The sequence below is a fragment of the Ornithorhynchus anatinus genome, chromosome 10 (genome assembly GCF_004115215.2).
Source record: "Ornithorhynchus anatinus isolate Pmale09 chromosome 10, mOrnAna1.pri.v4, whole genome shotgun sequence".
Lineage (NCBI taxonomy): Eukaryota > Metazoa > Chordata > Mammalia > Monotremata > Ornithorhynchidae > Ornithorhynchus > Ornithorhynchus anatinus.
The window spans coordinates 43,462,746-43,489,232 of record NC_041737.1 but is presented as its reverse complement, the minus strand read 5'-3'; the positions used below and the strand labels follow the sequence as shown (position 1 = coordinate 43,489,232).

Below are 26,487 nucleotides of genomic sequence, written 5' to 3'. Positions count from 1 at the left end.
TCAGTCGGTTGCACCCCCAGGGAAAATCAGGTTCACACTGCTAGTTGAAGCAAGATGACCAGCTTTTATCAAAGTGCATTTCCTTTCCACTTGCATTTCAAGAGATTTCTGAGGTGAAGGGAGATTCTGCCCAGAGATCTTTCACCTCCACTGACAACAGAGTCAGAGGACAAGTGTTTCCCTTTGGAATGTAAATCCTCCAGCGTGGGGACTGTCTTTTGCCTCTCAGACATGCTCCTTAATGTCCAGGATGCCAGTGAATAAATGAATGCTCTGACAAGCGGATTCAAGTGAGCCATCCGCAGTAACTTTCTGAGAAGGTGCGTTGTTAACCTCTGGAAAAGAGCACTAGGTTAGGTTGTGGATGCTCATTTAATGATGATCTTTAAGAGCAGGATAGATGACTCTGTCTTGGATGGTGCAATCAGAGGGCTGCCCTGGATGACCCCTTGAAATCCTTTTGAGAGTTAGTGTTGTCTAAATAAATTACCTTTTCCTCAACTTGGAACACAACACATCATTCAACTTGGCAATGTCCCTTTGAGGTAACTAATCCTAGGTTCCTTAGAGAGAATTTGGGGATGGAGTCCATAAAAAAGCCCTCCTTAGTACTTGGAGAAGGAAATGGAAATGCTACAAAAGGAAGTTGGTCACATCTTCACTTTACTGCCAATTTTCTCACTGTACCTCAATTTCATCTATCTCACCGCCGACCTCTTGCCCACATCCTCCTGCCTCTGGTATGGAATGTGCTCCCTCTTCATATCTGTCAGACAATTACTCTCCCTTCCTTCAAAGCCTTATTGAAGGCACACCTCCTCCAAGGGGCCTTCCCTAGCTAAGCCTTCCTTTCCTCTTCTCCCATTCCAGTGTCACCCTGACCTGCTCCCTTTATTCATCCCCTACTCCTGGCACTTATGTACATATCTGTAGTTTTATTTCTTCATATTAATGTCTCTCTCACCTTCTAGACTGTAAACTCATTGTGGGCAGGGAATGTGTCTGTTACATTGTACTCTCCCAAGCACTTAGTACAGTGCTCTGAACACCTCTGAAATATAATTGACTGACTGGCTGACTGACACCTTGGGGGATGTGAGGAAGCCATGGCGAGCAGCTGGAAAAGCAGGGTGGTCTAGCGGAAGGAGCATGGGCCCAGGAGTCAGAGAACCTGGGTTTTAATCTTGTCTCTGCCACTTGCCTGCTGTGTGACCTTAAGCAATTCACAAAACTGTTCTGTACCTCAGTGTTCTCACCTGTAAAATGGGGGTTAAATACCCATTCTCCCTCTTATTTAGACTGTGAGCTCTGTGTAGGACAGCAACTGTCTGCCCTGCTTATTTCATGCTTACTATCCGTGGCACATAGAAACTGTTTACCAACTACCACAGTTAGTATTATTACAGAGAAAGGCGCTTGCTAAAGGTAACCAAAACCCAAACGACTTTAGGGTAAGAATGAAATCTTTTTAATGGTCAACAATCTTACAGAGACACCCAAGAGGTGTTTCATCCTTACAGAAACCTAGAACTAAGGTCAGGTCAGATTTTTAAAACTTCAACCAAATTGACTGGAAAAAGAAAATACCTCAGGCACTCACCTCAGTGTAAAAGCTACCCATCTTGGCTTGTACAATTGAATAGGCCCCTCAAATAAAGGGCTACTTTCCAAGAGAAACCTCATGAAATTTTTAAAAAAAGATGTTTATTTCCATATTTACAGAGGAAAAGACAGATCATTTTCAAGTGCTACGTAGGGTTGCTGGGGGAAGGAGGTTCAAACCTAGATGCCAGCCACGCCTCACAATGCAGTCTATTGAGTAGCGCCTCAGAACTCTTCCACGCCTGCAGATGCTCTGCTTCTTCCCACCATCCCATTTTTATCGCAGAGCCTCTGGCACTTCCACCTACAAGAAGAGTGGACAGAATTTCTCATTCAAATGGTCTACAGATAGGGGCAGAGAAACACATTAGCCTGTCACATTCCTAGTCCCAGGGGGCTGGGCCCGAGTGGGAGTCACAGTCAGTCAGTCAATCTTTTTTATTGAGTGCTTACTGCGCGCAGAGCACTGTACTAAGCACTTGGGAGAGTATGATATAACAATAAATAGACACGTTTCCTAGCCACAACGAGTTTATAGTCTAGAGGTGGAGTTGGACAACAATATAAATAAAATGACTGATATGAAAATTATTGCTGAGGAACTGGAAGGAGGGATGAATGGAGCAAGTCAGGGGGACAAAGAAGGGAGTGGGAGAAGAGGAAAGGAGGGCTCAATCAGGGAAGATCTCTTGGAGGAGATGTGCCTTCAGTAAGATTTTGAAGGGGGCAGATCATTGTCAGAAATGAGGAGGCCGCGCTCCACTGCCTGGCATTTTCAGGCCTGCCCTTGGCCAGGGACTTGGAAGCCCAGGCCTCTGGCAGTGCCACAGCAGGTCATTTGGAACATCGACAAGTATTTTGGGAGCCGGCGGGGCCACTCCATGGGCAACAGAGGCTGACAGCCACTGGGCTAAATTTGGGCCAGCTGGGCTCAGGTTACTCACCCTCTTTAGCTGCCTTATGCTGCTTCCCCGGATGGCGTCCATGAGGCTATCATGCAGGGAGCGCTGAGGGGTGGATGGCCGCGAGCTCTCTTCCATCTTCTTCTCTGGCACGGTCTTTAAGGAACTCTTTATCTCCTTTAACACATGGTTCTGGGACGACTTCTTGCCCTTCTTGCCCTTTTTGCCCTTTTTCTGTCCATTCAGAAATGCCCTCTCTTGCTCTTTGATGACCTCAGCAATGTTCCTGGTGGGTAGCTTCTTCTCTGGGGGAGGTGGTGGTGGTGGAGGGGGTGGTGGCGTTGATGGGTGGGGAAGCTGCGGGGCCGGTGGTGGGGGCGGGGGCGGGGGTGGCGGTGGCGGGGCGGGGGACGCAGGTCGGCTCCTCGCCGGCTGGGCCTTCTTAGGCAGCTTGGGGGACGACCAGGGGGACGGCCGCGGGGAGGCGTAGGGGGACGAGCCAGGGGTCCCCCTCTGCCAGACTTTGGTCCTGAGGTTGGCCACACCCTCGCCACCTTCCAGCTGCTTCTGCTCCTGCATCCGCTTCTGCCTCTGCCTGTCCATGTTCCTGGTCAGAATGCTCGTCATGCTCATCCTTGGGCCGGCCAGCTCAAAGTGGTAGCCCAGCCGGATCAGGGTGGTGTTCTCTTTCAGCAGCTTGGCGATCTCCATCTCCACCTGGCTGCCCATGATGTGCCGTTGGTTGTGGAATCGCAGTTCGGTCAGCACCGTGTTATGCTGCAAGGCCCTCATGATGGCCAGGATCCCCTTACCGGTGATGAAGTTGGACTCGATGTTGATGTTTGTGATGTGCCGGTTGACCTTCAGCATCTCTGCCAGGGCCATGGCTGCGCTGTCGTCAGCCCGGGTGTTCGCCAGGTTGAACGTCCTGACCACTGTGTTGTCCTTGAGGGCCTCGGCGAAGCGGCTTAGGGTTTGGGTGGTGATGTTCTCAATGTTGTTCAGGTTGACCTCGGTGGTGTCAGGGTCATTGGCCTTGACCTTGTCCAGAGCATCTTCAATGACGGTGGGGTTACCGCAAGGATGGATGGCGGCGGGGGATTCCGTGTTCCTTCCCCCATGGCCATTGGTCAGATTTATGTTTTCTATTTGGCTTTTGTATGTTTTTTGCTTGGGGTCGTCAGGACTGCCACTTTCACTCCTGGGTGTAAGCCCACAGCCCTCCACTCCGGCGTTCTTTTCATCCACCTTACGGTCTTCATCGCTTTCCTCCTCCTCCTCCTCTTCCTCTTCTTCTTCTTCCTCTTCTTCGGTATACACCTCTTCAGAAACCTCACTGTTGCTTTCGGTAAAGATGAGTTCTTCCTCGCTGTCATCTTTGTTGTCGTCTTCCTTCGTATCCTAAACGGCAAAGTCATCATCAGCCATTACACTATGGTTTTCTACAAGCTAAGCACCACCAAAATCAGGTGCTTGAACAAACACAAAATGGAGGCAGTCATATAAAGAATGATTCAAAGAACATCTATGCATATAGGTCCAGGCTTTAATATTGAAAAAATAAAAAGCTACAGGATTCTCCTTTCCCTTTACTTCCTTGATCAAACAACCCAAAAGACTGAGGCCCCAAAGGAAGTCCAGGTACGAGTACAAGCTGAATGCATTTGATAGGAGGTTCCATTTTGAACTTTCTCCTCACAGTTCAGGACATCAGAATGCAAAAGACAGCCGTGTCTCTCTCAAGTTTTAGAAGTTCAAGGTGGTGTGTCTGGTGACCTTTTCAGATGTAAATTTAAATTTCCTTCCCATGCTGGATTCAATGGAGACCTGAAACTTTTATAACTACAAGATCAATTTTCTTTATTGCATTTAAAAGTTTTGTCTTTTTTATCATATTTGTTAAGCACTTACCTGTGCCAGGCTGGGGAGGATACAAGATAATTGGGTTGGACCCAGTTCCCATACCACATAGAGCTCACAGTGTCAATTCTCACTTTACATACAAGATAATGGAAGCACAGAGAAGTTAAGTGAGTTGATCAAGGTCACACAGAAGACAAGTGGCAGAGTTGGAATTAGAAACCAGGTTTTCTCTGACTTACAGGCCTTTGCTCTTTCCACTAGACCGTGCTGCTTCTCAATCTCTCTAAATCATAAAGGTAGAGCAATTACAAATTGTCCCTTATGCAGGTTAATCTGAAGCCCAGGATGAAAGAGCTGGTGAGTGACTTTCAGGGGAATGAACTCTTTCTACAAACTACAGTTGCTACCTCCTGATTAAAAGCTCCTTACTACATCTAACTACTCATTTACCCAATGGTCAAATGAATTAATGTACAGTTTGTTTAGCTATAAATTAATTTGACCATTGGGTAAATGAGTAGTTACATTTTGAAACCAAACCCAGAATTAGATCCTTATTTTTTAAAATGCCTGTTTGGGAAATGTACAAGACTTCCTAAAACACTTATTTAATTTAGGATTCCTCCTCCTAATCTGGCTGGGCAATTCCCACTTAACACACCTAATTCACCTAAATGTGGTTGGAAGAGTGTGGAATCATTCCTGAGCATGTTGTGGACTTGTGTACTAAGGAATTTAGAATATAAATTTAATAATAATAATAACAACAATAGAAACTACAGATTGTTTAACAGAAGCAGTGCAGAAAAAGCTTGGGTTTGGGAGTCAGGGAATCAGGGTTCTAATTCCAGGTCTGCCACTTGTCTGTTATGACCTTAGGCAAGTTACTAAACTTCTCTGTTTCTGTATTTCTTCATCTGTAATTCTATCTGATGAATTGTATATTCTCAAGCCTTAGTACAGTGTTCTTCACATAGTAAGTGCTCCATAAATTTGATTGATTGGATACTTGTTCTTCAGAGACTCTGTGGGGCAGAGACTCTGTTAACCCTCCTATCAACCCCAACACTTAATAAGCTACTTAGCACATAATAAGTGCTTAACACATACTGAAATTATTATTTACATAGCTGCAAAAAGGTTTTGCCCCTCTTGCATTTTTTTACTACCTTCTCTCTGTCCTCCAGTGAGTGCTTTGGGATGAAATTTCCCAACACTGCTTTTAAACACTGATGAGTAGAACTCCTGAGCCCCTAGTACAGTGACCTGCCCTCAGTAGTGCTCAATAAATACACTGATAGAGCTAATTGATTGATAGTAGGATTTAAAACTTTTTAAACCAATTCAGAAAGAATTCCCTCCTGAGGTAATACTAACTTAGTTGGTTATTGATGCTTTCATCTCCACATAGTCTCCATCCCAGAGGAGATTTTGAAAAGACTAAGACTTTATTCATAGTAACCTCAGAATCAGAGTCCTGCTGGCACGGAGCTAATGAATCCTGCCTTGCTGTCTCCTTTATACTGTTGGAGCCTGTTAATAATGATTGTGTTATCTGTTAAGCACTTACTTCGTGCCAGGCAGAGTACTAATCGCTAGGAAAGGTAAGAGTCAATCGGATTAGAAATAGTCACTCTCCCTCTCAGGGCTCACAATCTAAGGACATGGGGCTCACAGTCTAAGGACATAAGCCTCACAGTTGAAGGACATCGACACTTGTATTATAAGGTCATGGAGCTCACAGTCTAAGGACCTTGGGTTCGCATTCTAAGTTGTTCCAACTCCAGGGCAGTGACTCTTGAGAAGATAACCTACTGCTTTCCCTGGTCTAGACTCCAGACTAATTGTGGGGTAGGGATGAGTCATAGAAGAGGTCAGAGGGTAGACCTGGTTAAAAATAGACACTGAGGCTAAAGATAGAGATATGCTGAGCAAGAGGACAGAAAGAGCAGATGGTTGAGAAGGGAAGTTGCTTGGTCCCCAGGGGCCTATTAGAGGAATCATGGCATTCCAGAGACAAAGCCCCTCACCGTTAGGAAGAGTCTGGGAGCAGAAGTGGAGAGTAGGCAGTTAGTTGAATCTGCCCAGGAGTAATTAACCAATTGATTTGCTCAAAGTGTGAATCAATCAATCAGTGGTATTTACCAAGTGCTTACTATGGGCAGAACATTCTATTAAACCTTTGGGAAAATACACTGCAAGAGAGTTGATAGACATGATCCCTGTCCAAATAAGTAGAAGCCCATCCAGATTTTTCTCATCCTCCCAAATCCACTTTGAAGGCTAAATCATCTATCAGGGCCCTCTGCAAAGAGCCTAGCAACTAGGACACTGACATTTCTTGAGGTTTGGCAGACTCAACCAGAGAAAGCCAGAGAGGAATCAAGAGTAAACACAGATTCTCTAAAGCCAACCTGAAGACTTACACTTCTCTAGAAAGTCAAAGATGTGGATGAATTGATTGATATTAGTGTTTAAGATGAATTGCTGAGAGCAACCAGAATCTTCTACCACTTGTCTCTATGTGACCTTGGGGAATTCACTTCTGTATGCCTCAGTTCCCTCATCTGTAAAATGGGGATTAAGACTGTGAGCCTTATGTGGGACAGGGACTGTGTCCAACCCAGTTACCTTGTATCTACCCCAGTGCTTAGTACAGTACCCGGCACATAGCAAGCACTTAACCAACACCACAATTATTATTATTATTATTAGTAGTAGTAGTAGTATTGTCATTAGCAATGGACAGACCTTAGTTCTGAGGCCTTGGAACTGGGTACCTACACAAAGAGCTGCGTTCCAAGTGCTGGTGGTTTGATCAGTGCTTTGCACATGTCCTAATCCTTGCCAGTCATGTATTCACAGTAAAATGGGTGAAATTAGCTATTCTGCTGGGTAAGGTGAGGTGGCACTTGGTTCTGTGACCTTTGGGCACTTGATATTCATCCCACCCCCAACTCCGCAGCTCTTATGTACATATCTTTAAATTGTATATTAGAAAGTCCCTATTTGTATTAATGTCTGTCTCCTTTCCCTCAGCCCACAGCATTTATGTACATATCTTTAGTTTATATTAATTTCTGTCTCTCCCTCTAGACTGTAAGCTTGCTGTGGGCAGGGAACTTGCCTACCAGCTCTGTTGTATTGTACTCTCCCCAGACTTAGTACAGTGCACTGCACACAGTAAGCACTCAATAAATGCTTTTGATTGATCGATTGAGGTAGGCAGTAAGAAGGATTAAAGGCAGCAGCAAATAGGCATAGAGCTTTGCTTTTTCCTGAAGCAGCATGGTGTTCATGAGACTGGGTTCTAATTCCAGTACCATCATTTGCCTGCTGTATGACCTTCTACAAGTGACTTAACATCTGTGTTCCTCAGTTTCTTCATCTGTAAAATGTTGCCCTCCCTTCCTCTTAGACTTTAAGTCCCTTTGGGACAGGGACTAGATCTGATCTGATTGGACTGCACCTACCTTGGCACTTAGTGCAGTTCTTGGCACATGGTAAGAACTTAACAAATACCACTCTCATTACTAGTAAGCTTGTGAAGAGATTGGGGCATAGATAAGGGAGTCATAAATCAAAGCTATCTTCAGGGCAGAGCTAGGAAATAACCGTCTGGCACCTGGCTAGGGGAGTAAGAGAAATCCTCATTATTCTTGGGTTGTGAGACCCTTGAGAGGCAAGGACCGTGTCCAATTCGCCCCTCCATATTCAGTCTGTCAATCATATTTATTGAATACTTACTGCATGCACTGTACTAAACACCTGTGAGAATACCACAACATAACATACCCATTCCCTGCCGACAATGAGTTTACAATCTATTGTGTATTCTCTCCCAGTGCTTAGTGCAGTGCTATATAAATACTATTGTAACTATTCTTTTGACTTGCATTGGTGGAATGTCAGTGATTCGCCAGGTCCTCTAGCGAACATTAGTGAACATCACTGCCATCATCCTTTCCGATGCCTGCCTGCCACATTAATTAGGAGAGACTACCACACAACCTCATTTGACTCTAGCTATCTGATTCTCCACTGTCTGAAGAGTAGTATCCTGGTCCAAATATCTTCTAGGCAAAACTATATCTCCTGCTCATCTTCTCCTCCAGGGGCTGTTTGTTGCTTTTGCAATCTCTTCTAAATTTCCCTGATATATAAATCCTGAGTTATAAACTTTCCCATAAAATTCCCCTCTCAGAATCCACTTTTAAATCCATTCACCAGATGTTTCCTTCCTTCTTCCAATGTGAGCAGTGATGGCTGGAACTCTGTCCCCAGAAATCAAGATTTCCCCTGGTTAGATAATAACTGTGATACTTAAGTGTTTATCATGCATCACTGTTCTAAGCGCTGGGGTAGATAAACTTTAATCAGATCAGACACAGACCCATAAGGCTCAACAGTCTGAGAACGAGGGAGAACAGGTATCAAATCCCCAATTTACAGATCAGGAAACCTAAGCATAGAGAAGTAAAGTGAATTACCCAAGGTGCCTTAGTAGGCAAATGGAATTAGAACACTGGTCCTCAGGTTGGGTGAAGGGGAAACCTACAGGGGGGCACTATACTGTTAACCCAAAGCCACCAGGCAGTTATGGGGGCTCCATTTGGGGCTCCATTTGGAACATAAGGGAGATGTTGCCTTTCCCAAGCAAGATCTGTTGAGTGCCTTCACCTGAGTATCAAGTCACATCTTCTCTCCCATCCATATGAGCCACCCAAATCTTTATAGGGACCTGGAAGCTGCCATGATAAATGCTGGTTGGTTTAGCCTATATCACCCTCACCCTTGGGGCGGTGGTGGAATACCTCTAAGAGGTTGCTGTTTTCAACTCCAAAGAGCAGCCACAGAACAGGCTGTGACTTTCACCATCCTGGCTAGTTCCAAAGGAGTCTCTGCCACTCCTGAGCCAGCAGTGTCATGGCACAGAACCCCATTAATCAATTAATCAATCAATCAATGGTATTCACTGAATGCTTACTGGGGGCAGAGCACTGGGCTAAGTGCTTGGGAAGGTACAATATAATAGAGTTGATAGAAATGATCCCTGCCCACAAAGAACTTACAGTCTATTGTCTATATCAAAGCAAAGATGGCTGTTGCTTGAAGTCTCTTCAGTGACGGGCCCCATGCTGAATAGTTTCTAACAGCTCCATGTAAAACACCGATTAGGAGATCACTAGCCCCAGATCATTGTGCTTTGAAATTCCTTTAGTGTTCAGTCTATGCCAAGAACCCCATCAAACGCTTAGGGATTCCTTCTCAGCCCTGTGCAACCCTAATAATAATAATAGTAGTAGTATTTGTTAAGCATTTAATATGTGTCAGGCACTGGGGTAGATACAAGTTAATCAGGTCGGACACAGTCGCTATGCCACCTGGGGCTCACAGTCTAAGTAGGAAAGAGAAGAGGTATTGAATCCCCATTTTACTGTGATGAAACTGAAGCACAAACAAGTGAGTTGCCCAAGGTCACACCACAGGCAACTGGTGAAGCTGGGATCAGAGCCCACATCCTCTGACTTGTAGACCTGTGCTCTTTCCACCAGACCACACTGCTTCCCTGTAAACCTAGGTCTCCCTTATCTGGGCTCATTGTCTCTGACCCTGCTCCTTGGTTCCCCCTCAGAGCTCATCACTGTCCTTTCTCTGGTTTTTGTTTCTAGCCTCAGGGAAGGGTCCCGGCCCTCTTTTCTACCCTTTTTGGGCTGGTTCTTCATTGACGTGAATAAAGAGTCATAGTTATTGCTGGACCTGTTGTCACCGCTATGATTGGTAACAACCACATCTATCATCTTGGAATAATCCTCTGTAATGGAGCTCAGACAGGAGGCTCCAGCTGGACGTACTGACACCTCTCTGGCCAGCCGCCCTCCCTGCCTCAAGGTCTGTAGACCACTCGCTCAATCCATTCCTTTCCCACCCAGTTTTCCCCACCAAAGCCCGAAACATTTCTCTTTCTACCTAGTTTTTTTCCTTCCCCGATTCTCTCTATTCTCATTTCCAACTAAGAGTTTTCACTTTTCCAGGGGTCCTAGAGGCAGTAGATAGGGAGGAAAAGGGACATGAAGGAGTTACAAGTATGAGAAAACTTCATGGAGTTGGGGGCCTATGGGAGGTTGGGGGTTGGGGGTGGGATGGGGAAGGGTGTCCAGGTCTGAGGCTCCTACCTTATCGCACTCCCCCAGCCTCTCTTTTTCCAGGAGCTTCTTAGTTTCTTTCTCCCAGTAAGCCATCAATGCCTCCCGACTGAAGTTCCCTGTGGGGGTTTTCTCCGTCAGACTCTTTTGCCTCATTCCCACTGGAAGGCTTCGGTTTGGCTCTATGTCCTCCAGCTCCCGCTCCAGCTCCTTCAGCTCCTCGGCTGACAGGGAGGCCAGGAGCTCGTCCTCGTCGATGGACTCATATTTACTGAGCTCTCGCCGATAGCCGAAGGCAGACATCGTCCCTTCCTGGCTGTGGGAGAACTGGGAGAACTCGGCATGCAAGGCGGCCGGATCTGGCAGGTGTGGCCTGAGAGCTTCGGGGACTGTTCCACACACTGGCTGGGACACGCTTTTAAGAGTAGAGATACAGGGTTATGACAATGCAGGGAGGAGGGGGGTGAAGCCATACACCATTTTAAGCCTCAGACGTCAGCTAGACATTTGAACACAAAGAATGTCACATCTCTAGTGGCTGGTGGTCTCTAAAGCAGGGGGATTATTAACACATTGACCATTACCATATTTAGCTTAGCCTGATAGTGGGAGAATGCCTCTCCACATGTACGGCAGCGAGAGGGGAAATGAGCAGGAGAACTACACTCACACACACAAACTCAGAGCAAGTAATTGCACTCACTTTGTATTCAAATAACAACAGAAGGAAATATGTTTTGAACCCCGTTGCCCGGGTGCCCGTGGAGTCTGAATTCTGATGGTAGGGAAGACTTTGGAGATAAACTATTACCAGGAGGTGGAAGGTTGGGAAAAGTCTCTGGAGTTTGGGTGGGAGAGGGGAGACCACTCAGTCACTCAGGGGTGCTCTGAGATGGCCAAGCCCTTACAGTCCACACCGGGGGAGCTAAACACCCTTCCCCAAGAGCTACAACCTCATGAAGCCTTTGACACTTCCCAAATGACTGTGAGGACTTCTCAAAGCAGGAGGCTTTCCCCTGAGGCGAAAAATGGGAAATGAGTGTGAAATTAATAGGACTTCTACACACACACACACACACACACACACACACACACACATAATTATTTGACTATTTTTTGTGTCCCAACTCATTTGTCTGTATTAACTGTATAAAAAACCATTTCCCCTCCTTTCCCCACTTGCCCCAGACCAGTTTCCCATGGTCTATTTCCCTTTCCTCTATTTCACCCTGCACACCCATCCCCCACCCATCCCCAGCCCCCCTCTGGACTCTATCTTCCCCGCAAAGCCCAATCCAGGCCCAATTCCCTACTCCAGACACCCCAACACACAGCTACCCGCTAATCCAGGTCCCAGAGCTTTCTCCAGATTTTCTCTGGATTTGTTCTAGGACTATGTGTGTGTGTGTGTGTATAGATGTGTGTGTGTACGGATGTGTGTATGTGTATGTGCTTGTGTGCACGCACATATACAAGAGTGTGTTGGTGTGAATGAGGATGTGTTTGGGTAAGTGTGTGAATGTTTGTGTGGGTATGAGTACAAACAAATACATGTGGGGATAAGTGAGTGACTCCAATAAGTGAGTCTCTTCAGTGGAGTGACAGCATATATGTATGTGTGTCTGGTTGAGTATATTTGTCTCTGACTATGTATTCCTAAAACACATTTTAGGTTTTTTCATTTATGATTTTCCCCAATTAAAAAAAATTATCTATTTATAAAATGGGTATAGCTTTGAATATGTGTTTTTCTATGTATACACCTAAACATTTACATAAACATTGCAATAATAATAATGATCGTGGTGTTTAAGTGCTATGTGCCAAGCACTGAACTAAGCACTGGGGTAGATGCAAAATAACCAGATAAGACAGTTTCATTTGGGGCTCACAGTCTAAATAGAAGGGAGAAAAAGTATTGAATCTTCATTTTACAGATGAGGAAACTGAGGCCTAGAGAAGTTAAGTGACTTTTTATAGTACTTGTTAAGCACTTAATAGGTGTCAAGCACTACTCTAAGCTCTAGGATAGATACAAGATAATCAAGACAAGACATAGTTCATGTCCTATGCGAGGCTCACAGTCTTTGATCTTTGATCTCATTTTACCGATGAGGTAACTGAAGCACAGAGGAGTTAAGTGACTTGCCTAAGGTCACATAGCAGGCAAGTGGTGGAGCAGGGGTTAGAACCCAGGTTCCCTGGCTCCCAAACTCAAGCTTTTATCCACTAGGCCATGCTGCTTCCCGTAAATTAAGTGACTTGCCCAAAAGCACTCAGCAGGCAGGTGGAAAAGCTGGGATTAGAACCCAGATCAGTACAGTAGTGTGTACTGAGCCCCTACTGAAGGCAGAGTCCCACACGAGATGTGGGGGTGCATAGAGAAGTATCATATGATCCTGGCCCTCAATATGCTTTCACACTACTGAGAAAGACAAGCAGATGTTAATGAAGGAATATACCTTCATAAAACCCTCTCAGGGTGGCACCTGGAGAGTTTCCAGCACTCTATCAGTCCCGACTATGGGAAGGAGAGTCAAGCAGAGGCATATCCATTCCATTCCTAGTATGGCCAGTGGCTAGCGAGTGGAAGGCAATTTGCTACAAATCAAAACTCACCTATGCTGGACAGCAGCAGCTCAGGAGAGAGTCTAGGGCGGAAACTCAAGTATACTGCAAGGAAGGAGGCAATGGTAAACCACTTCTGGATTTTTACCAAGAAAACTCTATGGATATGCTACCAGAATGATTGCAGATGGAGGTGGGGTGTTCTGGGACAGATGTGCCCATGGTGTTACTATGGGTTGGAGATGACTCAGCAGTATAAGTCAAGACAAGACCTTCATAAAAACAACATGCAAATAGGTACAGATAATAAACACAAATGGGCAAACACATTAATAACAAATAAACAGATAACTATTTCTGAATGCTGAGTTGTCTGGGGGTTGTCTTGGTTTAATATATACACAGAGTCTATATTCAGAAGGCATACAAACATCCATCTGGTATGCATATACACATGGCCATATGCATATGTGTATATTAACATCTATGAATGTGAATGTAGTATAAAATCTTTCACATATATAGAGCACATTCAGTTCAGCAGGATAGTGATAAATGCTTTGGCAATGAATATTCATTTATGGAAATTGTATTAAAACCACCATGCTGAGAGCATACATCAGATTCCCTGTCTTAGATGATTCTATTTTAAAAGAATTCATGTGGAACAGTCCAAAGCTGAATGTGACACAACAAGGGGAGACTAACTGAATTAAACTGCGCAGAATTGATCTGCTTTCTTTTTTCAATGGGGATATATCAATCAGTATCAATCAATAATATCTATTATTTCTTATTCAGTGCAGAGCATTGTACTAAGTGCTTGGGGAGTACAAAAGACTAAATAGGCATGATTACTGCCCTCAAAGAGCTTTCAATCTAGCAGAGTGACAGGAAGATAGGACTAAAATAAATTACAGGAGGCAGGGAAGCAAAGTTTAAAGATATGTACATATGTGGTCTGAGGAGGAGGATGGGAGTGAAGAATAGAAGTTCTGAAGTGGCAGTAGGTGGGGAAATAGGTTGGAGAGGCGAGATGAGTCGGATAGCTTGAAGCATCATCTTGAATTTCATCTCAAGTAACTTCAATAGGGGTGGAGCACAGATCATATTTTCAAAATATTGTGTGCATGTATGAATGGAATGGTTCTAATTAATATTTGTTTTTTGATTACTGCTTATATTCATGCTGCTTTTATTAGCATAATAAATGGATCTCCAATCAAAAAAGGAGTATTGAAGGGCTGGTTTTTTGTTGATTTTTTTGGTGTTTTTTTAATGGTATTTGTAAAGTGTTTACTATATGTCAGGCACTGTACAAAGCACTGGAGTAGATACAAGATAATAGGGTTGGACACAGTCCCTGTCCCACATAGAGGTCACAATCTTAATCCCTATTTTATAGATGAGGTAACTGAAGCCCAGAGAAGTTAAGTGCCTTGCCAGAGGTGACAGCTTATAAGTAGTTGATTCAAAGTTCAAACTCAATTCTCTAATCCACAGAATTTGGAAATTCTTCTCCCCGATCTTGGTGTTTTTGCACTGGTTAGTACTGATACTTGAACAGTAACATTGGACATTCCCTGCCCAGCCAGTTTGGCAACACCCCAAAAGCCATGCCATTAGGCAGAGCTGCAAAGAGGTGAGACTTCTGGGGATATTGATGATGGAGCCAGGCCTCAGAGACTATTCCTCTCTCCCCTGGATCAGTTATAAAGATCTGAGTGTACCCTAAAACCTACCCAGCAAAGGCCCAAATCACTTTGCGGGAAGTCTGATCTAGGTTTTTCTTTTTTCAGATGGTATTTGTTAAGCACTTACTATGTATCAGGCACTGTACTAAGCGCTGGGGTGGATACAAGCAAATTGGATTGGACACAGTTCCTGTCCCAAGTGGGGCACCAGAGTCTCAGAACACATTTTATGTGGCTCTGCGCAAAGAGCCTGGGCTCAGGAGTCAGAGGTCATGGGTTCAAATCCCCGGCTCAGCCACTTGTCATCTGTGTGACTTTGGGCAAGGTGCTTAACTTCTTTGGGCCTCAGTTACCTCATCTGTAAAATGGGGATTAAGACTGAGAGCCCCATGTGGGACAACTTGATCACCTTGTATCCTCCCCAGTGCTTAGAACAGTGCTTTGCATATAGTAAGTGCTTAACAAATGCCATTATTATTATTTTACAAATGAGATAACTGAGACTCAGAGAAGTGAAATGATTTGCCCAAGGTCACAAAGCAGACAAGTGGCAGAGTTAGGATGAGAACCCATGATCTCTGACTCCCAGGTCCATGCTTTATCCACTATGCCATATTGCTTCTCGTTACTAAGGCTTTCTCCAGCTGCCCCATGTTCTAGTTCTCAGGCAGAAAAGAACACCTCAAGCAGAAAAAAACGTGGTTTCTAGATAGGCCCACCTCAAGTCTTTCTGACTGCTTTATTACTTCCCCAGTCTCAGGTGACTACAACTGCTGCTTCAACCTAAAGTAGAAGCAACTTAGAAAGTGAAGAAAAGCAGAGTAGGAATTCAGGCCATTGCTTACCCAGCTGAAAAAATATCCCAGCCACTGCCGATGGAGGCTGGGAAAGGTTCAGAAACACCTGGAGCCATTTGGAACTACTTGAGTAGCTAAAGATACAAAAGCTACCATATCTTGTGGAGGCAGTGAAAGCCGGTGAGTTTTTTTATGGTATTTGTTAAGCCTTTATTATGCCCTTACTATTTTACTACTGTACTAAGTGCTGGGGTAGATACAAGATAAGTTGGCTATAGTCCCTGGCCCACACAGGGCTCAGAGTCTTAATCTCCATTTTATAGATGAGGTAACTGAGGCACAGAGAAATGAAGCGACTTGCCCAAGATCACACAGCAGACTATGGTGAAGTCAAGATCGAAACCCAGACCCTGTGACTCCCAGGCCTGTGCTCTTTCCACTAGGCCTGCTGCTTTTCACTGAAGTATTATGAAGCATCATTAGGCCCCAGCCTATAACCTAAAAGAAAGGCTATGAGTGATAAGAAGCAGCATGGCCTAGTGGATACAGCATGGGCCTGAGCGTCAGAAGGACCTGGGTTCTAGTTTAGACTCTGCCACTTGTCTGCTGTGCAACCTTGGGCCACACACTCAACTTCTCTGTGCTTCTGTTACCTCATCAGTAAAATGGGGATTAAGACTTTGAGCCCCACGTGAATCAGGGACTGTTTCCAACCTGATTTGCTTGTATCTTCCCCAGCACTTAAAACAGTGCCTGACACACAGTAAGGGCTTAACAAATACCACAACTGTTATTACTATGAGCAAGAACCACTTCCAGCCAGTAGGATTCAGTGTACCACAGGTTGTAAACTAAGACCAGAATTCAGGTAAGACACAGGACAAATGGGCACTTCTAGTTTGGTTTGCTCCCTGCGTGATCTTTTTATACTGGGAAGCCGTGTTGGACTGACCTCTCAGAGCTCTCTCTGTCTCTAGACCTACTTTCTAGTGCCCCTTTCTCTCCTCTCAGCCTGAGCCCGGTGAGGTATTACAATGATGATGAATAATTCAGTTTTCTGACTCTTATAGGTTACAAACTTCTATGCCCCTGAAAACAATCAGCTTGGATGTTTTCCTCTTTACTGTAGTTCAACAAGATATCAGTTTATCTCAAGGAGGGTCTCAGGTGGCTTTGGGAAGTCTGATGCTCTGGGACTAAAAAGCAGTCAGAGTTGGCCTAGTTCTACAAATTCTTCAATTCTGCTTTTTTCCTGGAGTAATTCTTGGCACTTCTGTGACTACCCCAGCCAAAAATATTACACTCATACAGTCACACCTCTGTCTTCTTTTTCATCTCTCTCTTCTTTCATCTCTCTCCCTCCCTTTTCTCTCCCCTCTCTCTTCTCACACACTTCCATTTCCACTTCCATTTCAGAGAATCCCCATGACTTTCATTTAAGCTCAGTTCTTTTGAAAATCTTCAAATTCAAAGACATCTTTTTCACCGGGTATCTTGCCTATCCCATTCCCTATTAATTACCTGTCAGGAGGAAGTTTTATCAAAATGATTCAATATCACAGTGAGTCACTAGTTTAGAATTATACCATAAAAAATAAATTCTGCATCTCAAAGGTGTTATCTAAATATGAATGAACATATGACTCCTACATTTAAACATCTTTTTAGACCTAATACTGCATGGCCCATCAGTGTATAATAACAATAATAATAATAATGGTATTTGTTAAGCACTATGTACCAAGCATTGTTCTAAGCACTGAGATAGTGCTTACCGCTCCTGTTCTGAATTTCTCTGCTCCACCTGATCTCACAGTCTAGGCAGGATGGAGTAGGATTTAATCATCATTTTATAGATAAGGAAACTGAAGCACAGAGAAGTGAAGTGATTTGCCCAGGGCCACTCAGCAGACAAGTGGTAGAGCTGGGATTAGAAGCCAGGTCCTCTGATTCCCAATCCAGTACTCTTTCCATTGGTTCATGATGCTTATCTAAGGTATGAAAGGAGAAGCGGTGGGGTTGACAAGAATGTGTTCACAAGAGTCAAAAAATAATTGTGGGCCCTTTTTCTCCACTTCAGTGGGCAGCTAGCAACAAGCTTGGCAGCTTCCAGGTCTGGATCATTAAAACCTCAAGAAGTAGATGTTCTTTTTAATGAATGTTCCATTCATGGTGTTAGATTAGAAGAACAATCCATTCTTTAAACAAGAAGTGTCTTGGGTTTAGAGTTAGATTTAGACACCCCATGCAAGTGAATCAGAAAATGGAACAAACTGAACTTTTACCTTCCTGTTTTAGATTCCTTTCTCCTCCCCCTCCCCTTCTTGAAAATCCTTCTTCAACAGCCATTCCACCCTGTTCCCCCCTCACCACCAAAACCACTAACTTGACAAAATTCAGAAAGAAGGGTCAAGTCATTGCTTCTTTCCACCTGATCACTAAAAGATAAATCCCCAAAAGATCAGCATTCAAAAATGTAATAGAAAATTTCTTTTGAGAATTTCTCTAACTGTAGCCCCATTTTCTGGAACCCAAAAAGGCGAGGGAAAGAAGGAAGGAGAAATAACAGGCCTCTTACCTGTGCCATGGACCACTGCCTTGTTAATGAAGTCCACATCCAGGCACTCCTGCTTAAGTGCCTTCTGATACCCTATGATAACAGGAATATACCCACCTGGTGCCAGGTGTGTGGAGGGGGTGTTGTGTTTGCAACTGCTGGTCTGTAGCCAAGGTAGCAGTGTAACTGATCAGGAGTTTACTGCAGCATTTATCAGGGGATCTCTCTGCTCTCCATTACTGGCCAGATCTCCACCAGAGTCCTTCTAGATCAACTACTGCCCCAAAATGACCTGCCAGAATCGCAGTGGGGCAATAGACTGCAACACAGCACAGTGGAAATGATTTCCCGTGACAGGCCGACCAAGGAGAAGCACAAGGAACAACATCCAGAAGCACCGGACACCACTGGTAGGCCCAAACTCTGGTAACTTGGAAGGCTTTGAAAAGTTCGCCAAGACCTATGGCTACCCAGAATGCTCTGGCTGCTCCTGTCTGCATGGGAGGTGCTCTGTTCCATCTCCTCCCCATTGACTGATTTTGTCTCCCTGTCTCCCTTCTTTTCTCCCTCCTTTTTTCCTCATCTTTTTTACCCTAGCCTAGCCCTCTCCTTCCCCTGTAGCTATCCCTCTCGGCTCTCAGCTTTCAGTACGTGCCCCTGGCCTCTACCCGTGTCTGGGTCTTCTCCCTCAACCTGACCCTGGGAGCCTCACTAACCCTCAGTCCTCCCACCATTAGCCTCCCACCAGTATCCAGAAGTCAGGCCTCCTCCAGACCCAAGCCTCTTCTTCCCCTTGGGTGGTCAGTGATGGCACTGCGTGGGACTACTGGACACCCAGATGCATGTGATACATCATACATCATATCAGGCCCACACTATAGCATAATGACATACAGAATGTTTCACAGAAATCCATTGGAACCGTGAGCTTTTCTCCAGGGTGGAATCCCTGACCCCCATTTTGCTCTAGAGCTTTTGCACTCCCCTTCCAGTCCCCTGGAATACAGGGACCACTTCTGAACCGTGGCAGGGGAAAGCTATGTGTTTATAAATCAATACACTAGACATGAAGGCCTCCTGTGCTTTTCCATTCATTCATTCAATTGTATTTATTGAGCGCTTACTGTGTGCAGAGCACTGTACTAAGCATTTGGAAAGTACAGTTCGGCAACAGATAGAGACAATCCCTGCCCTTTCCATAGTAGGCAGAGGAGAGACCAGCTGAAAACTAATCTGAAACTAGATGAATGGTTAGGTTACAAAATCCCTGAAGCCAAGGATCATATTGACTTATTTTACTGTACCCTCCCAAGTTCTTAGTGCAGAGTTCCGCATTCAGTAAGCACTCATAAAATACCAGATTGATTGACTGATTGAATGCCCACTATAACATCCTATCCCTATTTCTCCTGTGCCCCCCCATCCCCCGTAGATCCACCTTTGCTATCTCAAAGGGCTCCATTTCCCTTCCTCCCTCAGTCTTAGGTCTGCCAGGCTGCCTGCCCCATCAGGGATGGTTGAAAACAGCAGCCTGACATTCAACGGGGAAAATGCACTGGAAAATGCACTCGAGAGGAAAGTCAGACAGAGGTCAGACAACACCCAAACAGAGCAAACAGATAGGGCAAGTACCGGCAATGTTCTTTACTCCTGAGTGATTGGCGGCTGACAAAGAAATGCTAGCAATGTCAGCTGGCTGCAGTAGGCAGTGAGTCCCTGTTTTTCTCCCCCAAATCTTCAGCTTCTCCACGCATCTGCTACTTGGTTCTTGCTAGCCCTGAACAAGGTGTTCTTCTCACACCTCCTTAATACTCTGGCTGTCCTAGAGAGCTGGAATGTTACTTGCCTACACAACTTGTGGGGACGTTGTATAATGCCACTTTCTTCCACGGCTGGATTACCTTCAACCAGCAGGCTGAGCCAATTTTTATGATGCCGGGATCGGAACAGAGCTTCCATGGGTGGCGGGAAGGGGTCTTGAGAATGGTAACATCCCTGGAGACGTGATTTTAATCAATCAATAGAATAGATTGAGCACTTACTCTCTGCCGAGCACCATATTAAGTGCTTAGAAGAGTACAGTAAACACAATCCCTGCCCTCAAGAAGCTTACAATCCAGCAGAGGATTTGTATTTGTTAAGCCTTTATTACATGCCCTATTATTTTACTATTACACTAAGTGCTGGGGTAGATACAAGATAAGCAAGTTGGCTATAGTCCCTGGCCCACACAGGGCTCAGAGTCTTAATCTCCATTTTATAGATGAGGTAACTGAGACACAGAGAAATTAAATGACTTGCCTGAGGTCCCAAAGCAGTCAAATGGTGCTGCTGGAATTAGAACCCAGGTCCTCTGCCTCCCTGGCCCATGCTTTTTCAACTAAGCAACACTGCTTCCCAATGTACATATCTTTCAACTATGTTTCTTCTCCTTGGAATTCATTTTAGTTTCCATGTCCCCCACTAGACTGGGGATTAAGATTCTGAGCTGATGTGGGATATGGCCTATGCTCAACCTGATTATTTTGTATCTTCCCTAGCTGTTAGAACACTGTGTTAGGCACATAGTATGTCCTTAACAAATATCATTTTAAAAAAATCCATCTTAGTTTACCCATCGCTCCATCCCAGAAATGGGTGGTATTTACGAGATTTAGATTTCTTTCATATGTCCTACATTGAAACTTTGTTTTCTCAATCTGGGTCCAATTCTCTCAATGCAAAGCCCCGAAGTTTCCCTGGGGTCTCTAGGCTCAAGGCAAGAGTGACTGCTATGGTCTGTGAAAGAAACATCAGTCAATCTACCAGTGATATTTATTGAGTGCTTACTGTACTGTACTGCAGAGTACTGTACTAGGTGCTTGGGAGAGTACAGTACAACAGAACTACTAGCAGACATGTGATGCTGGGGAATCCAAGAAACTGAGTGGACTGTTTGTTCTCTGTAAGTGGCATTCATCTTAAACAAATGCCAGTGGGAAGGACATTAGATTGATGAATCCATAGTACACTCCACTGAGAGGACTATCACTCTAATACTGTAATGCTGGCGCTTAGCACAAGGAAATATTATTAACAGAGAGAGGAGTTCTTGTTGCCCTAAACAAGTGTCTACTGGGAAATCTGAATTTAGAATTTGATATCTGGATCCAAGACCAAATTATGAGTCAGGAGTTTCTGAGGAAGAAACTGACAAAGAGAAGCAGATTTGAGTAGGCTTGTTAGGTTATTCCAGCTACAGCATGACACCCTTTAAGCTTGGAAGAGTCAGGACAGATTTCAATTTCTAATTGGATTTAACAATTAAAAATAACCACCCACACGAACCTTGGAACTGTCTTCCTTGAAGTATCTTTTCTTTACACTGCCTACTCCTAGATTCTGCTAATGTAATCAGGAACCGCATAACTACATCAAAGGGAATATATACTCTCTAATAGTAACTGTGAAATATTTACACAACGATTGGCATAATTTTCATAGCCCTTTAATTAGTTCTGTGGCCTACAAATTTCTTTCCTAGTCCTGAAAATGCTTCCATGGCTCTGGATGCTTTTAGGAGGCACGTTACTCTGACAGGCTAATTGAAATTATTTTTAACCGTGGAAATGGACACCTTCTTTAATTAGAGAATGTGTAAGTTACACTTCACGACAGCCTGCTGAAAAACACAAGCCAGTGAGGATTCACAATCCGCTTAGTCTCCCCAGACCCCTTGAAGAAGGTTGAACCGACCACACATTAGTTCTGCAGCAAGTGAAATGAGAGCTGTGGATATATGTTTGGCTTCTTGTTCAGTTCCTCAGCATGATGCAGCTGTTCGGTTCTCCCAGATAATGTATCAGATTCTCAGAGAAACAGAAACATAATTACATAGAAACATCTCCTCCCCCTTCTGACCCTGCCTCCTTATAAAACCAGAACACCATTAGTGAAAGCTACAGTCCGGTGAAAGAAAGGACGTGTTTCTTTAGGATACCACTGATTGCTTAAATGACACAGGCAGTCAAGTAATTTTTTTTCCACTTCTGTTGGTACCAGGAATCCCTTTTTATAATCGTCTGCAGCACAGATAACCGAGCACAGATAATATTTTTCTCAGCTCATCCTCCTTAGAATGAATGAAAGACTGAGGCTGAAAAAGGCAAGGTTACCAAAATGTATTTAGCCCCTCACTTTGCTGATGTTTGCTTCTTTAGAACCATGCTTACGATAAGTCATGTGGCAGGATCTGATTTGCACCCCTGACCAGATTCAAGTCCCATTGCTTTTAAATCAAGCAATCAATGGCATTTATTGAGCACTTACTTTGTATAGAGCATTGTACTAAGTGTTAGGGAGAGTATAATATTAGAGTTGGTAGACAACAAACATGAAATACCATTTAGATATAATAGAGTTGAAAACAATATTCCCATAACAAAAGCCATTTACAGAATTAGAAAAAGATTTTTCTTTTTCTAATCCACCTAAAGACCTGTATATTACACTCTCAAGCCTCATTAAAAAATTCTAAAGAAGTACACTGAGGAAAAGAGCCATAATTAAGGAAAAAAATACATCCAAAAAACCTCTTTTCAAATTATGACAGCTTCAGCCCTTGTCCATAAAGGTCATATTCCTTAAATAAGATATAGGCTTTGATGAGGGGTGGTACAGGAAGCATCTCGATTGATTCTGGTCTCCACAGCCTCTTTACTCCCACAAGTCTCCGTATTTTCAGCCGACACAAGTGTTTTAATGAATAGGGGTTCTCTAAAAACAACAGAAACCCCCCCAAATGAAGAAAAATTTAAATTGTGATTAAATATAAAGCAGATTTATAATATCTAAATTACCTGCATTGCAGTGACTTTTCCCTTAGAATGCTTGATGCCTCTTTGATAAACATATATGGACTACTTTCAATCTGATGCAATTTTCTCAGGATAATTTTTAAGTGTTTACTATGTGCCAGGCACTGCACTAAACACTGGGGTAGTCACAAGATAATCAGGCTATTCATGTTCCCTTTCCCACCTAATCCCTGTCCCTGCCCCACATAGGGCTCTGAGTCAATCTCCATTTTATAGATGAGGTAACTGAGGCACAGAGAAGTTAAGTGACTTGCCCAAGGTCACACAGAAGCTAGGATTAGAACTCCGCTCCTCTGATTCTCTGGCCTGTGTTCTTTCTGCTTGGTCATGCTGTTTCTTTTTATTTGACTCCCTAATAAATACACCCTAATAAATATGTGCTGCTTTATTGAAATTAAGAAATGGTGACTGTCAGTGACTAAGAATGTGTTTCACCTGATTCAAACACAGTCAAATTATATACGATGATGGCAGCTACTCCTGATTTATTTTGCAGCGAGAGTTCACGGGCCAGTTTAGTGCTTCCTATTTTAAGAATAACTATCTCACTCTCCAGCCTAAGAATGGGTGGTATGTCTGTCTCACCATCTTCTCTGCTTCTGCCTCTGTTTTCTGTGATTCTTCCATATGTGTTTATGTCCTCTGCCCTGTTCACAGTAAGTCCTCAATAAATACTACTGATTGATTAATGTTCCTCTTCTCTTTTGGTTTGTGGTTTTGTCTTTGCCTTGACTCTTTCTCTTTCTGTGTCTCTCTTTGCATTTCCACTACCTTGACTCTCAAACAATCTATCAATGGTATTTATTGAGCACTTACTATGTGCAAAGCACTGTACCTAACCCTTAGGAGAGTACGATAGAGTAGATAGACCTGACCCCTGCCCACAGATAGATTAAGAAAGATACAGACATTACTATAAATTACAGATGGATAAGTACTTAAGTAGGACTGGGGGTGGGGTGCCTATGGATGCATGAGGAGTGTAGACCTTATCTCTGGATTTCTGCTTTGTTTTTCCATAGGCATCTCTCTATCTGAAACACTGTCTCTTCCTAAGCATCCATCGCTATTTATTGAGGACCTACTGGGTGTGAAGCATTGCACTAAATGCTTGGGAACGTATACTAAAAATAGAAGGGGCAGTACCTGCCCTCGAGGAGCTTATCATCTAATGGAGATTTCAATCGAATGTCTTTGTTTTTGTTTTGTCTGCATTCCTGTTCGTGTGGATCTTTGGCTTTGTTGCCCATCCCAGAATGAGTGGCAGAGGTGGTGCAAGGGCAATTAGTCCCAGAAACCAATGGGACATAGCTCTCTCAGCCTGGAAGAAGTTGGTATTTGTTAAGCGCTTACTATGTGCAGAGCACTGTTCTAAGCGCTGGGGTAGACACAGGGGAATCAGGTTGTCCCACGTGGGGCTCACAGTCTTAATCCCCATTTTACAGATGAGGGAACTGAGGCACAGAGAAGTTAAGTGACTTGCCTACAGTCACACAGCTGACAAGTGGCAGAGCTGGGATTCGAACTCTTGAGCCCTGACTCCAAAGCCCGTGCTCTTTCCACTGCGCCACGCTGCTTCTCAGAAGTGAATTAGAAGTGAATTCACTAAGTGAATTAAGGCGTGGAACAATTGCAGTAAACCAATCAATGGTATTTATTGAGCACTAACTATGTGCAGAGCACTGTTCTGAGTGCTTAGAAGAGTACAAACAACAAAGGAGTTCTGCTCCCTAATCGGAGTTCTGCTCCCTAATCCTTCCCCTAGATTGCGGTGATCTGCAGATGGAGCAGGCCATCCGCTGGTCTATTAGTTCAGGTCAACACCACCTAAAATCTGACCTGCCTGGCTCCATTTTTCTTTGCGTTTTTACTTAGCCTTGTCCCCTTTTTTAGCCAAATTTAGTGATAGGATCAATTGTTTGATATGACATTTACTTACTAACTCTCAGGACCACACTCATTATATGGTAATTGGTGTTTATACTCTGAAGTCCAAGACATATTTGGATGGCCTACCATCTGCTTGTCAGGATTGCCCCAAATTAGCTCTTGGGCAATTCCCCTTCACACTAAAGACTTGGTTTCTTCAGATCAAGTTATTTTTTTCACAGATGACTTTCTCTCACTTTCCTTTTGCTTTGGTGTAACTCAAATTGCACCTAAAATGGACCAATTTTTATTAAGGACCAAAAAAAACCTCAAACCCTCACCACAGATTATGTCATATACAAACTTCCAAAGAAAGTGGTGCATAAATTACAAACAGACAGTAAAATCTAAAAAGAACAACCTTATTCTCACCTGTATCAAAGAATTCCTTTTGGTAGAAACTAATTTTAGAGGATTAGTGATATCATCTAGCAGGAATGTCATCAAATGCCATCAAATGAGAAGAAGGGTAGCTTAGTGGTTAGAGGATGGGTCTGGGAGTTGGAAAGACCTGGGTTCTAATCCCAGGTCCACCACTTGTCTGCTGGGTGACCTTGGGCAAGGCACTTAACTTCTCTGTGTCTCAGCTACTCATCTGAAAATGGGGATTAAGACTGTGAGCCCCACTTGGAACATGGACTGTGCCCAACCAGATTAGCTTGTATCTACCCCAGTGCTTAGTACAGTCAGTGCCTGGCACATAGTTTTTAGCAAATACCATAAAAAAAAAATGTGGTTCTTCTTTATTATGTATTCTAGAGAGTAGTAAACACTGGGAGAGTCAGAGGCCACTTACCACTTTCTTCCATGGATGATATTTGCTAAGGTGAAAGCCCAAACATTCTTGAAGATGGAACAATATGTGGAGCTGATAATTATACTGAACACAACGTCAAGAATCAATCCATCACATTTGAGCGCTTACTGTGTGTTCTGCATTAAGCACTTGAGAGAGTACAGTCTATCTTACAGACTCGACACAATAAAGAAAATTCAAAGCCAAGGTCAATTATGATGTAAATGTTATGAATGTTTAACTCAAGAATCTTTGGTACCCGATAAATTGTGATAAAGTACAGATTTCACAGGCAAAGCACAGTTACCTAGAATTTGTCGGATATCTGGCCATTCTTTCTGAACCTCCAGGGCTGTCTTCAGTTTACTACACAATGGGACATAATCTGTGTAATCTATCAAAATTCGAATGACGTGTCCCACAAGATGCTTCATCCAGGGGACCGTAATAAACTCGCAGAACTGAAAAAAGTTAAGAAAAGCATTTTAGATATTTAAAACTCTCTGGGTACAAGACATCTGGCCATTTGGCTTCCATGAAGTTATAAAAAGTTTTTTGACCAACTGGACTAGGAATAGTTCCCTCAGTAATTCTCATTTCCAAACTCCAAATCATTAGATGACTCTTGTCCCCAAGCAGAGCTCTGAAGGTAGTATGAGCTCTATTTTGAAAGGGAATGCTCAATCAATCAACCAATGGTATTTATTGTTTACTGTGTGCAGAGCACTGTACTTGAGAGAATATGATCAAAAGAATTGGTAGACACTTTCTCGGCCC

The 26,487-nt window shown here is 43.8% G+C and overlaps 2 protein-coding genes across 2 annotated transcripts in view; both read right to left on the bottom strand.

Moving 5' to 3' along the window:
- Positions 1-1,445: 1,445 nt before the first annotated feature.
- LMOD2 (leiomodin 2) lies at positions 1,446-10,966 on the bottom strand. The gene is made up of 3 exons (XM_001508322.6): positions 10,544-10,966; positions 2,547-3,905; positions 1,446-1,906 (listed from the first exon to the last, which is right to left on the bottom strand). Exons 1-3 carry the CDS (start codon positions 10,814-10,816, stop codon positions 1,880-1,882), a joined length of 1,659 nt encoding a protein of 552 aa, XP_001508372.2. The 5' UTR covers positions 10,817-10,966; the 3' UTR covers positions 1,446-1,879.
- Positions 10,967-22,134: 11,168 nt separating this feature from the next.
- The window catches only part of ASB15 (ankyrin repeat and SOCS box containing 15), a 30,120-nt gene continuing 25,767 nt past the window's right edge, over positions 22,135-26,487 (bottom strand). Inside the window, exons 10-11 of the mRNA XM_001508258.4 lie at positions 26,018-26,171; positions 22,135-22,884 (exon numbers count right to left, since the gene is read on the bottom strand). Of these exons, the coding sequence (XP_001508308.2) occupies positions 22,712-22,884; positions 26,018-26,171 (327 nt within the window). The 3' untranslated portion in view covers positions 22,135-22,711. The remainder of the gene's footprint in view (positions 22,885-26,017; positions 26,172-26,487) is intronic.

Coding starts and splice junctions, on each gene's coding strand:
- LMOD2 (XM_001508322.6), bottom strand. CDS start 10,816: ATGTCTGCCTTCGGCTATCGGCGAGAGCTCAGTAAATATGAGTCCATC. Junction 3,906..10,543: donor GGCTGGGGGAGTGCGATAAG/GTAGGAGCCTCA, acceptor TTTGCCGTTTAG/GATACGAAGGAAGACGACAA. Junction 1,907..2,546: donor GCATAAGGCAGCTAAAGAGG/GTGAGTAACCTG, acceptor CTCTTCTTGTAG/GTGGAAGTGCCAGAGGCTCT.